Below are 16,092 nucleotides of genomic sequence, written 5' to 3' on the forward strand. Positions count from 1 at the left end.
AGCATGGAAGTTAAAAACATCACGGAAGCTTAAGCATTTCGTTTGGCAATGTGTGACTGGGTGCTTGGCAACATGTCAACGCCTGCATCATCGCCATATTGGTAGAGATAAAGATTGTCCTAGATGTGGAGCGGAGGAGGAAACTATAAACCATATGTTATTTGAATGCCCCCTAGCACGTCAAGTATGGGCTTTATCGACAATCCCTTCCCATCCTATGGTGTTCCCTTCATCTTCCCTATATAGCAACCTCGATTTTCTATATGGGCGTGGCAGAGACTCTGGTGCAACTGATCAAAACTTGAGAATGTTCCCGTGGATGATGTGGTACATTTGGAAGGTAAGAAATAAGAAAGTGTTTGAAAATATCTCTGAATCTCCGCAAGATACACTGGAGAAAGCTATCCAAGAAGAAGAAGTTTGGAGAAGAGCAAATAACAGAGACTTAGCACCAGCGGTAGTAGAAGCATGCATACATTCGATCCCAATTCCTCAAGAATCCCTTGTATGCTTTATAGATGGATCTTGGCATACAGAGGTGGATAGGAGTGGGCATGGCTGGATTGCGTCTATCGGTGATAGAATCCTGCACATGGGGCTAAAAGGATCGCGCAGAAGCTTATCCCCATTACATGCAGAGTTAGATACCCTTATTTGGACTATGGAGTGCTTATTAGCGTTGGACTTGGATAAAGCCCTTTTTGCTACGGATAGTTCAGACCTACTAAGGATGACGTCTAATATCGAGGATTGACCGACCTTTTCATCAGAATTGAAGGATTTTATTCATTTCAGAGATAGATTTGCTAATTTCAGGATTAGATATATTTCCCGAGAGGATAATATCCGTGCCGATAAACTTGCGAAATGTGCAAGAGCACAAGGTTTCTGTTTTTCCCATGTAAGCTCGTCGGTACCTAATTGGCTCTCTTTCGAAGAAAGCCATCTCCGATAACTTAATATATGGAGTTTGATCGTCAAAAAAAAAAACTAAAGGAACTCTATAATAGAGGTGATTTTTGCTCTAATGGATATTTCTATATTTTCTTCTAAAAAAGAATATTCTGTAGAGATTCCTTTTTTATTTTACTATTAATACCTTTTACTTATAAAAGTTGCAAACTAACCCATTTATTTTATAAAACTTTCATAAAATTATGATATTATTTAAATTTTTAACATTCATAAATATTATTTAAATATCACATTTATTAAAAAAAATACATTGCATAATATTATGGTATGAATAAAAACTAAAATATTTAAGTTATTTATATTTAATAAGATTTTATATAAATTTTCTTTTGCAAATAATAGTCTCAAATTTAAAAAATGTTTTTTCTATACAAAAACCTTTAAAAATTTTCTATACGAAAACCTTTAAAAATTTTAAACCAAAATATTAAAATTAGTCAAATTTAACTTATCAATTATCCTATTAATATACATATTAAATTATTATTAAAATATTTAAAATATTATTAAACTATTTAAATATATATTTTATTTATGGGTTTTGGTAGCTTCCAAGGATCCAATTGACTGATCCAATCGCAAGATACTTCGGACTAAAACGTGGGCAGGTCGTGAAGATCATTCGTCCGAGTGAAACCGGTGGTCGTTATGTTACCTATCGTTATGTTGTATAAGCAAATCTTAGCTTTTGCGGATTGGATTGTGAATTGAACGCTTATAGTTGTGAAACATAAGAGTAATGCTTTTGTACCAAACCAAATTTTGACTGTTATTTTTGTTTATCTGATATGAGAATTGAATCTTACGACAAACTTTCAGTATTGTGTTGTTCAATACAAAACTTCCACTTCATTAAATTATTATTAAACTATTTAAATATATATATTATTTATTTTGATCATAAATATAAAAGTGTTAAATTTCAAGAACCATTTTATAAATAAAAAAGTTCAACTCTATTATAGAGGAAAAAATAGAGTTCCTCTATATAGAGGAGGAAATAGAGATCTCTATTATATAAATAGAAATAGAGATTTGTTGGAGTAGATTTTACTCTAAAATATAGTTAAAAAACAAATATAGAGGTGTGTTGGAGATGCCGTTACAAGCCGGATTCTTCAACTTGAATCTTCCCATACACTTCAGTATTTCACATACGATACATATAATTTTTTTCATGCCCATCTTTTATAGAAGTGAAAATTAAATCCTTAACTAACCAACCAGTCGAATTAATCTTGATCATGTTTGGACGCTTTAAAAGAATGTCTTTAGTTACATATACTTCCTAGCTACTTTAATACTAGATAGAGAGTATGATTAGTATAATCTAGTTGGTTGATAAAAAATATACTAGTAACTTGATACGCAGATATTTCAAAAAGTGAAAGCAAGATTCTATCATTGTTGAGGAGGAAAGGCAACAAATGGTAGGGTCTTAGTGGAATCTATGAATACCTTTACAAGAGTGCAAGTTTTGTCTATTGATCTCATCTTGATGTGCAAGTTTTGTCTAATGATATCATCTTGATGTGCAAATTGTTCCAATTGACATACATATGTTTTCTTTTATATACAATATTCAAAACTAACTCTTATTTCAAGTTGGTATTATTATAAGCGCTTATAATAATACTATATTATTATAAACGCTTATAACAGTAATGTGAAAAAAAAAAATTTTGAGTGATGAATGGACTACCGAGTATTGAATTTTCATGGAAATTAAATGAATTAAAAGCATAGAACAAGTGTGAATATATAATTGGTACAAGTGGAGAAGAAAGGTATCTTCGTTTTGTCAGTTTGTGGGACAATATTGAATCTAGAATCTACCCAACACTAATCTTACAAGCAACCAATCTGATATGACGCTCATTTGATCGTGACCGTACATTTGCTACAAATATCAGTCTAGATTATCACCAGAATTTGACACTTGAATACTCTGATCACCTCAAAATATTTAGAATAATGAAATATATTTTTTTTATTGATGATGATCCCTAGTGAAGAATAATCAAAACATTGGTTACGTTGTAAATATGGTAGGTCAACGACTAATAAGTTGGAGTTTTGGTTTTGAGTAGAAAAAAGTTGCATGATGGACCGAGTAGATCTCCACCACTGGTTTCGTTTTCGTTGGATTTCCACCATTGTTTTTTGCTTTTTTCACATAAAAATTTCTACGCCGCCTAATCATAGTGTCCCCCAAGCCGTGAGACTTATTCAACGTACCGGCTTCATTTGTATAAACTATAAACCAAGTTGAATTGAACTGGAAAATCTCAACTAAAAATTTGTGTTGGACCACATAAACTTCTAAGCTTTTTGAACAGAAGAAATTGAGATTTTAGTATTGTTTGTTAAGCTCTATATACGGGCTTCAACAATTTGGACCTAAGAGAGAGTGTCAAGTTGGGCTGTTCTCTAACATTCTAACATTGTTAAGTTTATTCGATATTTAAGAAAAATTCTCATTGTTTTTGTTTTCTTTGAATATTTATCCAAACAATAAACAGTTAACCAAAAATAAAGAAACAAAGAAAGAGGAAGAATATAGTCTTATACATTACATGCAAATATATATAGGGGATTAATTAATGAATTTTGATCAAGTTAGCATTTTGTTAATCATCAAAGCGTTGTTGCAAAGCTTAAGAAACATATCGTTCCTCTGCGAAAGCTCCGCATCGTTCCCTGCGCGTGACTCCAACGCGTTTCCACATGACTCGATGGCGCTTATCGCCGCCTTCAGCCAGACGTCGACATCGGCGTGCGCGTCTGCGAGCATGGCTGAGATCGAATCGTCGAGCTGCTCAACGGCGTCTAGGTAATTCTTCTGACAGTCCTCGAGCGTGTCCTCAGTCGCCGGCTCAAGATCCTCGTTGCCGAGCTTATTCTTGATGTAGGCGGAAGTGGCTGAAGCGTTGGCCGACGCGGCGGAGATAGCTATGATCTCGATCTGATTGCTGGTGCCTGCGAACTCGCCTGACTCGGGACGTGAAATAATGCTGGATAGACAGAGTTTTGGATCGTCGGAGTGTTTGCATAGATCGGAGATCATACCGGAATCAGTATTTCCGAGGAAGGAGGAGAGGAGAACGATGCAGAGGAAGAGAACTCCGGCGAATTGATTCATCTTTGATTGAATTGGCTTTTGGAATCGAGGGCTGTGGTGTTTATGATTCAATTATGAGTAGAGATTTTATATTTGGAGGAAGAAACATGTAACGTCCAAAACAATATTTGAAGAAATGAGTTTTTATCGTTTTTTTTTTGTTGTTGTTGTTGAAGAAATCTGTTATATTATTGTTATTTTCCCTTCTAAATAAGCGGGAAAATAACAGAAACCAACTGATCTGTCTTGGGCTAATATGATAATGGGCCTATTGCTAGTCATTATTAAGCTTAGAAAATGTATAATTTTAGATTCTTTAGCCACTCCATTCACATCCTTCGTGAAGAACACCAACTTGAAGTCATCAAGAAATGCTTTAAATTGGATCCGAGAGCCATTGTGATTTATATAACCCATCTTAAAGCTTCGACCTCTATTTCTAGCATTGTTCTTTTGACCTTGGACTAACTCTGCCACTCATCCACAACACCTTTAATTTCCAAGCTGGTCTCTCAAGACCTAATCTAATCCACACTTATATCCAGCCTTTCACCAAACCCCATCAACATTACACTTCAGGGCTTCCGTTTAATATATTCCACGGCTCTACAAAGTTGATTTGAACACTTTCTTCAACTTATTCCTCAACACTTTCATATGCCTTCCTCATTATTATATCTTGGGGATCAGACTCAAACCCTTCGGAAAAAAGATCATTTATGTTCTTCCACAATGTTCAGATTGACAAAAATGAGTCGGATTACAATATTTTGATTTTGTAAGATTTTTTTTTTTTAATCAGTATTTAATTCAGTTAGTTGCATTTTGTTATAAATTTTTTCAGTTGATTTCATTCAGTTTATTCGTTATAGTTTGGTCTATAACATTATCTTAATTAATCTGAAAAGACGCATTAAATAATGGATATAATGACAATGACATTGTAACGCTTCCCGTGTTTGAGGGAAGAGAATATACGATAACCTCAAGGAATGTTTGGAATTTGGACATCTCTCTCAATCCAGGAACCAGTCCCCTCTCGTTGCACATATGTCATCAAAGCAAAGCCCTTTTAAATATGGTCGTCGTGGGTCGTGGACTTACTTCATCACATTAGACAAATTGAAATAAACACAACTTACAAATTTCTTATATATAAAAAAATAATGCACTGTCACAACATTTATATTATACATCAATTAGTCGAATACATAAACAAAACATTTACAGCACCACGAATTTAATTAGCCCTTTTTTTTACTACATCATATGAACCGAATAATAAGAATATCTTTTTTTTTGTTTTTAAGATAAAAACTCAACAAAAGAAAGAAAAAAACACACTCAAAGCGTCACATCACAAAATTCTGCAAACATCTGTCTCCTCACGACAATAGAGCACCGGAGGAGGATACTGGGATGGTACCATATGATAAGTAGTATGTTGCTGACTCATAGAACAACATAATCCGCAGAAACCTGAGTTTGGTATCTCACAAGTACATCTTCTCGCCGGAGGCATCTGGTTGTACTGGCCCATAGGCTGTGGCTGTTGCTGCGGCGGCGGTGCAGCCTGCACGGTGATGATACTCGTGTTACAAACTTTCTTCTTGAGCTCACGTGTTAGCTCTGCCAAGTCAATCCCTTCTCCCAATAAAACTAACTGATCGTTCTGTCCCTGAATCGAGACCGATCTCACACCTGCCAGACAGTGAAATAAATAAAGTTTTTGCTGAAACGGTTCACATGACCTAACTTCCTTTGCAAGTTACTTGCAAAATTAGTCAGAGAGTAGTAGAGATGTTTAATTACCAGATTTTGCAGATGCGATCTTCATAGCTTTCTTCATCGATTTCTCACCGTCACTCATATCCATCTTCAGAACTATTCGTTGCTGAAGAAAGCACAGATAAATAAACAAATATAAGTTTCGTGTTTCTCAAGAAACTAATTTACCTGATGATAAATTAATAAAAGGAACATATGTAGAAGGAGATAATGGCACTTACCTTCATCATATTGCCGGAATAATATCGTCGGAGATAATATTCCGATATCAGGTATTGGATTGAGGAGAGATACCAAGAGTTGCTTGAGTATTTTTCTTGATCTATTGAATTGTGATTGTATAACTACAAATACAGAACATGGATCATCTACTTAATTTATAGAACTGGCATATACCTATTATAACGACAAAAAAAAAGAGAGCATAAATTTAATTATAACGAAGTTTAATTATTTTAAATTCGAACGATAGAAACTATTTCGTAGTAAATTCAATCATCATAGATTTATGATTTACGCGGGACTATAGATAGACTCAGTCATCATAAGCAGATTCCTTGAAAGTTAAACAGTTCTATGTATTATATATTATTGTTGTTACTATTATTATATTTTTCACTATCAATTTCCATGTAATTTGCTTGACATTTCAATCTTCAATATTATAAAGTACTTATTTATTAATCTGATCTGATTAGTAGTTGAAATTGAAGAGTATTTTTGCTGCTAGGATTATTAGGATAGTGATTGTTGCCTTGTCGGCTAAGCTTACGTTTAAATTAGTCCACAAGAAATGATAAAATCATATTGTAAGTTGCTATATTTTACTATAAAACAAAATGGTTAAAGTGTCGTATCAAACCTTCCGGTCCAGATGGTGTCATAGAGTGAATCAGTAGTACGAGAGAGGCTGTTTAAAAAAAAGGTAAGTATTGAGAAATTATCTTGCAGCAGTGATAAAGATGAGTATCTCCTTAAGATAATGCAAGTCGCAAGACTCACAGTCACTACCATTTCTTGGATACATGCTTCAAAAACTAAATATACACACAAAATTACCCCCAAAATATCATCTCCACATCGAGATCATCACAGTTTCGAGTTGACACTTGTCAGTAGTTAACTTACTGCCATGCTAATAGATAGACACATAAGATAAATTACACACCATCCGTAGAGATTCTTGAGTGATCATCATCTTCAGTCACCTTGTTTCCATCAACGTATCCTGAGAAGTTCTTTAAGATTAGTTACCTAAAGAATTTTCATATCGATTATGCAAAAAAAAAAAACAATGATTTACCAGTGCTGTGGAGGATGAATGTTGTGGTTGCTCTGCCTAGTGAAGCTTCGTTCTTGTGATTCTCCAGTGTACGGATGGCGAAAGCTGGTATTTGTTGACATTCGTCGTACTTCCCAGTCATAAATTTCACGAAAAACTCCACTCGAGCGGTTAGAGCATTCGAATAGTGGTTCTTGACTAGCTTGAACTGGAAAGTCTTGACAAAGCAGGCGGTCTCTTTCTGGTGATCCTCCAGCGTACAGATGAGGAAACCTTGTCCGTTTTAGCATTCTTTGTATCATCCCCTCATAACTATCAAGCGCAACTCCATTGAGGCGGTTAAAGCTTTCATAGAATTGTTCTTGGCGAGGATGATTTGTTTGAAAAGGAGAGTCTTGGCAAAGCAGGCTGCTTCTTTTAGTGTATCTGTACTTGTCCAGCTCTATTAAGCTGTCATCAAACTGGGCATGGTTTCTTCCAAGAGAAAAGTGGGTATCCTCAAACAGCGAATATCTATGTTTTTGGTAATCCAATGGAGATGTTCTCTGTCTTGATTGAACACAAGGATCTTGGACTTGCCAAAAGTTATAGTCTCCTCCGCGATAGCTGAGATCAAACGGAACTGGTCTTTGGCTAACACCGTGAAATTCAATTTGTTGGGGATACCCATGATCAAATGACACTGCAGGCTGCATATTTATAAGACCTTGGGGAAGATTTGATGCTTGTTCCTTCCCTTTTACCTTCTCTGCATACAGCTCCTTAGCGACGCGAGAGAATCTGAATTTGAAAGTACTGCACTCTCCCAAAAGGAAAGGTTGGTCACATCTAGTCCCATCTCCTCTCTTATTCTCATAACCAGGGTAACTGCTCTTCTCGAACGCCACACGTTGAATTAACACAAGAAAGCATCTGCTAGCGAGCTCCTCAAGATTCCAGTTACAGAAAGGTGCTTTGTTCTTGTGCGAGACATGAACTTGTCCATTATCTCTTAGCAAACGGCTTGCACCATGGAAAAATCCAAACACCAGCTCTCTATGCTTCCTGCAACAAAGAACATCTACAAATTCCTCAAAAGTTGCAGCAGCTACCAGTCAGTCTACACGTTTCAACTGCAAGAAGAACGTATCTGTAACGCCAAAGAAACGTTGAAGCTCACCGTATAAGAGAGGAATCAGACTCTTTGCCGTGGAAACCAGCGTGGGGGAAGTTGAAAATGACACGATCAAATCTTCTATAACGAAAATCAGGATGAAATTGCAGTGTGGTTGCATCAACTCCATGTAAAAGTAATGCTCCAAGTCGCTTCAAAGCTTCAAGATTTGATCTTGCCTTCTTGTACTTTCTAACCAAAGTATCTGCTTCAATCACCATAAAGACATGAAGTAACAGAGGAAATCGAACTTAAAGCTACAACCTTTAATCAGTACAAAGAGGAAAAATCACATCTTTGATCTTTCAGAGGAAGCTCCATAATCAGTAGAGTTCACCCTATGAATTGATTTCGATTCTTCTCACAGACAAGTCCGAAACATACAGAGTCCTTCTCACAGACAAGTCTGAGAGTCTCTTGCTAAAAGTGGCATAAAAAAACCCTAAAACCTCAGACTTAAAAAAACTCAAACGAAATAAAAAAACCCTGAAAATCTCAGTGGAAGCAGAGGAAGTGTTACCGTATGAATCGAGAGAGGAAGCGCAGATATTGGAAGCAGAGCCGAAGAGAGTAGCTAAGCTGTGAGAGAATGAGAAATCTCCTTCGCCGACGAGAAGTATCTGGTGGTTCGATGAGTAGTGTTTGACCCATACTTCTTCTTCTTCATCCTCGCTATCTCTCTCAACCTCCGAGAGCTCTCTCATCGCCATTACAGCAATAAAAAATGAAACTTTAGAAAGTTTTTTTCTTTTTTTTTTTTTTCGAAAAATAAAAGTGACTTTATAACTTATACTAGAGACGGTTGAGTTTTCTCATCTATCAAAAAATGGAAATGAGAATGACGATTGGGATTTTACATCGATATTAACAAGAGACGATCATTGATTGGTTTTGTTTCTTGAGCCCATTTTGAGTACAAAAAGTAGTATCCCTGTTACTCATAAAGGGGTTTATTGTTGGAAATGAAATGATTGGAAAATGCGTTCTGTTTATAGCGTTAGCATCAAGAAAACACAAAACGCGGATTGGGGGTAAATTTGTGACTAAAATCGTTTAACAACACTTCAAAACGCGACTATTCGTATCCAAAATTCCGCCGTTCGGAACAGTGGCTAAAAGCTGAAGTGTGTAGTACAACATAGTATTGAATAAACAAGAGTACAACATAGTATTATCAAGTTACACAAAAACAAATTACTGTGCGTCCTACCAAATCTTCTGGCTAAGCGTTCCGCCTAGAGTCTTTTGATAGATGGGATATATCACAAGAGAATCAAAACATGAGACGTTTATGGGATTCTCTCCTCGAAGACAATGCACAAGTCGCACAGGACTCGCAATCACTTTCAATTACATATTCTCCAAAAAGGTCAAAAACCAGATAAATACACAAAATTATAACAAATTAAATATCATCTCCCATATAGAGATCATTGCATCAGCCTAATAAACATAAGAGAATATAGAATGCAGCTTTGTCGGTACGTCCAAGTTTCAGTCACCTTAGCTCCTTTGAAGTTATTTGTAGATGAGTCACCTACAAAAGTTCAATACTGATATACACTGACGCGTTTGTTTTCATAATATAAAGCAAATATCAAGGACATACCATATTTTGAGCTTGCTCTGCCTACTCATGCTTCCGTTTTCGTGATTCTCCCTGAGTGCTGTTTCGTATTAACATTTTTCGTACTCTCCCCTTATGAATTCCATGACAAACTCCTCTGAAGCGGAGTGAGCGTTCGGGGAACGGTTCTTGACTAGCTTGTACTCCGAAGTCTTGACTAGTGTACTGATGAGGAACGGTCCTCCGTGTTACCATCCTTTGTAATTTTCCATTATGCATTTCTAACGATACTCTATTGAAGCGGTTGTATTCAAGAAGTTGTTCTTTACGATGAGGTTTTCTTCTTTTATTGTATCTGGGCAGTTCAAGATGTATCGAGCTGTCTTCAACACGGACATGTTTGTTATCCATCGCCCGAGTTGGAAAAGCTTGGTCATACTTTGGTTCTCGTTCTTTCACTTCTCTCCATTTCACCTTCTCTGCATAAAGCTCCTTAGCGACACGAGAGAATCTGAATTTGAAAGTACTGCACTCTCCCAAAGGGAAAGGTTGGTCACATCTGGACCATCGCCTCTCTTATTCTCATAACCAGGGTAGTTGCTCTTATGGAACGCCACACACTGATCCAATACAAGAAAGCATCTGCTAGCAAGCTCCTCAAGATTCCAGTTACAGAAAGGTGCTTTGTTCTTGTGAGATACATGAACTTCTCCATTAGCTCTTAGCAAACGGCTTGCACCATGGAAAAATCCAAACACCAATTCCCTATGCTTCCTACAGACAAAGAAAGAACTTGTAATAATCGTTACAACCCCCCCCCCCCCCCCCCCCCCAAAAGTTGCAGCAGCTGGTCAACACATTCACCTAGAAGAAGAAAGTATCTGCAACACCAAAACGTTGATGATCTTACCGTATTTGACAGGGGTCAGACTCTCTACTGTGGAAACCGGTATGCGGGAAGTTGAAGATGACACAATCAAATCTTCGGAAATGAAGATCAGGATGGAGTTGCAGCTTGGTTGCATCAACTCCATGTAAAAGGAAAGCTCCAAGTCTCTTCAAAGTTTCAAGGTTTGATCTTGCCTTCTTGTACTTTCTAACCACAGTGTCTGCTTCAATTACCCACAAACACACATGAAACAACAGAGGAAATCAAGCTAAAAGCTACAACCTTTTTAACTGGTTTATAAAGCTATGAACATGAACAGAGAAGAACAATGCAAATGTTGGAAAATCAACCATTCACCGGAACCTCAATAAAACAGTGTGTTCACCATAAAAATCCTCACAATGTAAGCAACGCAAGTAAGTGGTTACCGTATGAATCGAGAGAGGAAGCGTAGATATTGGAAGCAGAGCCGAAGCGAGTGGCTAAGCTACAAGAGAATGAGAAATCTCCTTCGCCAAGGAGAAGTATCTTATGCTTGGATGAATAGTGTTCGACCCACTTTTCTTCATCATCGTCTCTATCTCCTCTAAGCTCCAAAAACTCTCTCATGTTTTGTGAAGTTTTGTTTTATCCGCAGAGTTCAAGACATATATTAACGTATCTATTTCCGCTCTGTTGATGTATAAAAAAACTGAAAGAAGAGGGACGATTTAGTTTCCTTTATAAAATGGAAATGACGATTCGCTTTACCCACAAAATAAAAAGGTGATCACTGATTTGAAGCCATAAAATATGTTTTTGTTGCTAATAAAGGTGACATGGCGTTCGCGATTAGAAAACGCAAACGCTGTATATGACAATCGCTGAATTTGAAGAAGAACGAGACTGAAACATAAGAAAAACAACAACTTATTTTGCCTCCAAGCTAACAAAATACATGGCACAAACGGCTTCATTCATAAATAATAAATGTGCTTCAATAGCTACCACCCTAAACCAGAGCTTAAGGTTTCATAAGTCATTGGTTTTGTGTTTAGTATACAGTTTGATTGAGGAATCAAACTGGGGTTTCTTTGTTCGATTGGGCAGTCTCAAGTCTCCACGCAATTTCTCGGTATCCACTGTTAGGGCGTTGAGTAAGCAGTTGCTCCACTGTCCATTATTCCCCTCCTCCAGTGGCTTGTACTCAGTGCCCAAACAATGAATAAAGAGAAAATTGCGGGAAACTGCCCAATCGAACAACGAAAACTAGGTTGACAGAACTCGAATTGAACTAAAAGCAAGTGTCTTTGTTTGAAGTTGAAACACATACCATCCAAAAGCAAACTCAAATCCAGAAACAACAACACACACCATCAAATCTAAAACAGAGGCCTTTGATGGGGAAAAAAAAAATCCAATCTTTGAATAAAAAAGAAGAGTTGGTTATAAGCATCAATGAATTAAGGAGGAGGAGGAGACTCAGACGGGGTCTTAGAGACGATAGAAAGAGCGTGTAATCCAGTATCCAGCTCTTCCCTGAGCAAATCGTAGACCAACCTATGCCTCTTCACCAGATTCATACCTTGGAACCCTTCTGAAACGATCTTCACGTTGAAATGCGTCTCTCCGTCGGTTCTTCCTTTCATCCCGGCGTGACCGGCGTGCTGATACGAAACGTCTTCGATCACTAACTCCACTGGTTCGAGCTCTTTCTGAAGCTTCTCTCTCATCCTGCCCGCTCGACTCTCGATTGCTCCCGAACCCGACCCGGTTTTCTCAACGCTGCTCATCGCGACGGGTCTTGAACCAGTTCCCGTCGAATTCCACTCGGAGTTGAAGAATTTAGGTGCGGAGACGAAGACGCTCGGAGGATTTAACGGCGATTTTAGGGTTTGAGTCCGGTGGAATCCAGATACGATTAACCTAATCGAAGATGAAAACATTGTCGAAAACTCAGAAAACTATATGAAAAACGACGTAGTTTATTTGGCTTTTACTCATCTTCACGAATCTACCAATTAAAAGGCATTAACGTCCAGTAACTTGTAAATATAATAACACCCCCTCCCCCACATTTATGAGAACTTTACAAAAAGGATCCAAACTCTATAATGTGTTTCGAAACATCCCCTTTACTTCCACGTTTTTGTGAGAAATAAAATGAAAAGTATAGTACATTAAAACCTCGATAAATTAAAAATTTTAGGACCATGAAAATCTATTAATATATAGTAGTAAGTTTTAACTTAATCATTAATTTATAAAGAAAATTTCTTATTTTCGTAAAATTTTTCAAAAAAATATTTTAAAATAAAATTTAATTATTATAACTAATATTTTTTTGTCAACCACACCTTAAATTATTATAACTAATATTTTTAAAGGGAACACTAAAAGTTTTTGATATAGTGAAAATATTATAAATGAATTCTAACAAAAATTAATGTGTATTTTTTTTGCGCAAAGATATTTATATTGAATTAACCAAAGTTTGTACAAAGAGATTCAATTAGCCAATCTGGCTTCAATACAGACTCAACATAAAAATCCATTGTTTGGCAGCCTAGTTTAGCAAGAGGTATGGTGATCAGTAGGGTTGTAAGTTGCATCAAAATTACATTTTAGCACATGGAAAGCAGGTGATGACCATGATGGGGTGTTATTTATTGTAGATGGACTGCAATTTCTTTCTGTCTATTTCACATTATATATCCAATCATTTATTTCAGCAAGTGCTTTCAAACTAGTAATTGTGGCTCCCTCTCGAACTCCATCAAAGACTAATCTGTTTCTAGCTTTCCAAATTCGCCAAACCAGCCAAAGAGGGGATAAAACATCTTTGATATTGTTATGTTGATGAGAGAGATCAATCAATGATGCAATTACCGACACTACATCAGTACTAGACTGGACAAAATTTGAAGGCAGAGTGTTTGACATTCTCCAAACCATTTTAAAGAAAGGGCAGGTAAAAAGTGCATGTAAAATTGTTTCATCATCTTGATTGCATCTTGAGCATGTGGAACTAATGTTCATGCCCCGAGTTCGTAATCTTGTCGTTGTTGGCAGTGCTCTCGAAACCACTCTCCATAGAAAATGTTTTATTTTTGGAAGAATGTTCAGCCTCCAAATTTTATTTTTCAATGTTACCGATCCATGAAGCATATTTGGGACAAGATTTGTGTCCAAAGGATTATGTGTGAGGAACAATTACCCTGATTTGACAGAGTATTCACCTGAGGTTGTGTAATGCCATATAAGAGAGTCTTCAGTTTCCACCTGTGATATGTATAGGTTTTTAATAGCTGAGTTGTCGTCCAGATTGGTAATAATATCGAATTGCTGAGTGTCCTATGTTTGTGTTTCGCCTGATTTCTTTATCAAACTCTCTATTGTAGAATCACTTTGTGGAGTTACCGGGAGTATAGGTCTCGGTGGATGCTCTGCAAACACATTATCCACTCCCAAACGTATTGTTTTGCCATTCCCAACTAGATATCTAGATCCCTTCTTGATCAAATCTATTCCTGAAAGTAAAGATGCCCACCCGTATGATTCATTTTTGTGTTCCTTCGCATCTATGAGTCTGTCATCACGATAGTACCTTGCTTTCATGACTTTGGCAAATAGAGAGTTTGGATACGTAATAAGTCTCCATGCCTGTTTTGCAAGGAGGGCATCATTAAATTTTTCAAGATCTCTATATCCCAATCCACCCTCTTTCTTGGATTTCTGAAGTTTGGTCCAAGCAATCCATGGGATTCCTCTGTGTTGGTTATCTCTTTCCCACCAAAAGTTCATCAACAGAGTTTCAATGTCTGATATGATTCCTTTTGGTAATTTAAAGCAAGACATTGCGTATATCGGCATTGAGACTGCTACTGATTTTAACATAATATCCTTTCCTGCAGGCGATAGTGTTCGAGTGCTCCAATGGGAAGTACAGTTTCTAACCCGATCAATGATGTAGCTAAACATCTCTTTTTTTTTTACGACCGAATTGTTCTGGGAGACCGAGATACTTACAGCCACCACCATGATTTGGTATATTTAAAATCCTTTTCAGATTATCCTGAGTCACACCATAAACTCTATAGCCAAAAGTTATCATTGATTTTGATGTGTTTATTTTTTGCCACGAATAGTATTCATAGATATCAAACACATCCTTTAAAGCTTGGCAGTTTCGTTTATTTGCTTGGCAGAAAAATAGAGAGTCATCAGCAAACTGTAGGCGGGTGATCCTTCGAACTCCATTACCTATCTTGATTCCCCTAATATCACCATCCTTAACTCGAGAGACTATTAAGTGGCTTAAAATGTCATAGCACAAGATGAATAGGTAGGGTGATAGGGGATCTCCCTGTCTGATTCCATGCTCTGGTTTGATATTACCATGCGGTACTCCATTAACCAACACAGAGTAATTAACCATTGACACAACTGACATTATCCAAGTAATCCACTGATCGCATAAGCCAAACAATTTAAGTGTTGTCTCAAGAAAGTTCTACTCTACTCGGTCGTATGTCTTACTTACATTAGTTTTAACCACCATATAAGTTTGAGAAACACGTTTTCTAACCTTCAAAGAATGCATCAACTCATGTGCAATCATAACATTATCTTGTATAATTTGACATGGGATAAATGTAGCTTGAGCCTCAGAAACTATTCCATTCAGATGTGGCTTCAGTCAGCACTTTGAAACTATCTTGTAAAGCACATTACATAGGGCTATTGGACGATAATCAGAAAGAGTTGTTGGATCATCAATCTTCGGGATCATACAAATGTTAGTATGGTTAATGATCACTTTCATGACTGATGTTTGGAAAAATGATTTTACTTCTTGAACCACATGTGCGCCGACTGTGTTCCAACATTGTTTGTAGAAACGGGCCGTCAATCCATCAGGTCCAGGTGCTCTATCATCGCCTATGAGGCATAATGCATTGTAAATTTCTTGTTCTGTGAACTCTCTCGTTAAGCTATTATTCACCTCAGACGATACAGTTGGAATGAAATCCACGAATTCCAATGGAGTGACATGATAACCACTTGAGGTGTAGATCCCTGTGAAAAATTCTTGTGCATGCATTCCTATATCCTGGTCTCCTTGGAACAAGTTTCCATTCTCATCAAGGATAGATATGATCCTATTCTTCGCATATCTAGACTTTGCTGAGGCATGGAAAAAACTTGTGTTACGATCTCCTTCTGTCATCCACTCATTTCGACTTTTTTGTTTCTAGTGTATTTCTTCATCTGCGAAAGCCCTTGTGAGTTCACTCTGTAAGTGTGGAATTTGCCTTCGAAGTAGTCTGTCCTAGCT

General features: G+C 36.9%; 5 protein-coding genes and 1 pseudogene across 9 annotated transcripts; all 6 read right to left on the minus strand.

The window, feature by feature from the left end:
• Positions 1-3,524: 3,524 nt before the first annotated feature.
• Positions 3,525-4,325, minus strand: LOC104743016 (pectinesterase inhibitor-like). The gene has a single exon (XM_010464134.3). It carries the CDS (start codon positions 4,115-4,117, stop codon positions 3,590-3,592), a length of 528 nt encoding a protein of 175 aa, XP_010462436.1. The 5' UTR covers positions 4,118-4,325; the 3' UTR covers positions 3,525-3,589.
• A 909-nt stretch (positions 4,326-5,234) lies between these two features.
• Positions 5,235-6,530, minus strand: LOC109128818 (heavy metal-associated isoprenylated plant protein 41-like). Its single transcript, XM_019235883.2, has 3 exons — positions 6,106-6,530; positions 5,909-5,990; positions 5,235-5,797 (listed from the first exon to the last, which is right to left on the minus strand). The coding sequence occupies exons 1-3, from the start codon at positions 6,112-6,114 to the stop codon at positions 5,454-5,456; spliced, it is 435 nt and encodes a 144-aa protein (XP_019091428.1). The 5' UTR covers positions 6,115-6,530; the 3' UTR covers positions 5,235-5,453.
• A 265-nt stretch (positions 6,531-6,795) lies between these two features.
• LOC104743017 (heavy metal-associated isoprenylated plant protein 41-like) lies at positions 6,796-9,148 on the minus strand. 5 transcript variants are annotated; one of them, XM_010464137.3, is made up of 5 exons: positions 8,840-8,979; positions 8,613-8,739; positions 8,326-8,524; positions 7,188-8,210; positions 6,796-7,112 (listed from the first exon to the last, which is right to left on the minus strand). In XM_010464137.3, exons 2-5 carry the CDS (start codon positions 8,638-8,640, stop codon positions 7,103-7,105), a joined length of 1,260 nt encoding a protein of 419 aa, XP_010462439.2. In that variant the 5' UTR covers positions 8,641-8,739; positions 8,840-8,979; the 3' UTR covers positions 6,796-7,102. The 5 variants fall into 5 exon arrangements, with proteins under 5 accessions (XP_010462439.2, XP_010462437.2, XP_019091334.2 ...); XM_010464135.3 differs by lacking the exon at positions 8,613-8,739 and having other exon boundaries at positions 8,840-9,148; XM_019235789.2 differs by lacking the exon at positions 8,613-8,739 and having other exon boundaries at positions 7,188-8,226; positions 8,840-9,142.
• A 315-nt stretch (positions 9,149-9,463) lies between these two features.
• LOC147928979 (uncharacterized) lies at positions 9,464-10,662 on the minus strand (annotated as a pseudogene).
• A 130-nt stretch (positions 10,663-10,792) lies between these two features.
• Positions 10,793-11,890, minus strand: LOC104758869 (heavy metal-associated isoprenylated plant protein 41). The gene is made up of 2 exons (XM_087486627.1): positions 11,204-11,890; positions 10,793-10,995 (listed from the first exon to the last, which is right to left on the minus strand). The coding sequence occupies exons 1-2, from the start codon at positions 11,382-11,384 to the stop codon at positions 10,793-10,795; spliced, it is 384 nt and encodes a 127-aa protein (XP_087342753.1). The 5' UTR covers positions 11,385-11,890.
• Positions 11,891-12,043: 153 nt separating this feature from the next.
• Positions 12,044-12,779, minus strand: LOC104743019 (protein BOLA1, chloroplastic). The gene has a single exon (XM_010464139.2). The coding sequence runs from the start codon at positions 12,698-12,700 to the stop codon at positions 12,218-12,220; it is 483 nt and encodes a 160-aa protein (XP_010462441.1). The 5' UTR covers positions 12,701-12,779; the 3' UTR covers positions 12,044-12,217.
• Between the last annotated feature and the right edge of the window lie 3,313 nt (positions 12,780-16,092).

The sequence above is a fragment of the Camelina sativa genome, chromosome 14, assembly GCF_030686135.1.
Source record: "Camelina sativa cultivar CO46 ecotype springtype chromosome 14, ASM3068613v1".
In the NCBI taxonomy this organism is placed as follows: domain Eukaryota; kingdom Viridiplantae; phylum Streptophyta; class Magnoliopsida; order Brassicales; family Brassicaceae; genus Camelina; species Camelina sativa.

What these genes read in the sequence shown, in the direction of transcription:
- LOC104743016 (XM_010464134.3), bottom strand. Translation starts at nt 4,117, where the DNA reads ATGAATCAATTCGCCGGAGTTCTCTTCCTCTGCATCGTTCTCCTCTCC.
- LOC109128818 (XM_019235883.2), bottom strand. An exon ending in GATCGCATCTGCAAAATCTG is followed by an intron (nt 5,798 to 5,908) that starts GTAATTAAACAT and finishes ACTGTCTGGCAG; the next exon opens with GTGTGAGATCGGTCTCGATT.
- LOC104743017 (XM_010464135.3), bottom strand. Translation starts at nt 9,029, where the DNA reads ATGGCGATGAGAGAGCTCTCGGAGGTTGAGAGAGATAGCGAGGATGAA. An exon ending in TTCCTCTCTCGATTCATACG is followed by an intron (nt 8,525 to 8,839) that starts GTAACACTTCCT and finishes TGATTGAAGCAG; the next exon opens with ATACTTTGGTTAGAAAGTAC. An exon ending in TCTGATTCCTCTCTTATACG is followed by an intron (nt 8,211 to 8,325) that starts GTGAGCTTCAAC and finishes TCTTTGTTGCAG; the next exon opens with GAAGCATAGAGAGCTGGTGT.
- LOC104758869 (XM_087486627.1), bottom strand. Translation starts at nt 11,384, where the DNA reads ATGAGAGAGTTTTTGGAGCTTAGAGGAGATAGAGACGATGATGAAGAA. An exon ending in TTCCTCTCTCGATTCATACG is followed by an intron (nt 10,996 to 11,203) that starts GTAACCACTTAC and finishes TAATTGAAGCAG; the next exon opens with ACACTGTGGTTAGAAAGTAC.
- LOC104743019 (XM_010464139.2), bottom strand. Translation starts at nt 12,700, where the DNA reads ATGTTTTCATCTTCGATTAGGTTAATCGTATCTGGATTCCACCGGACT.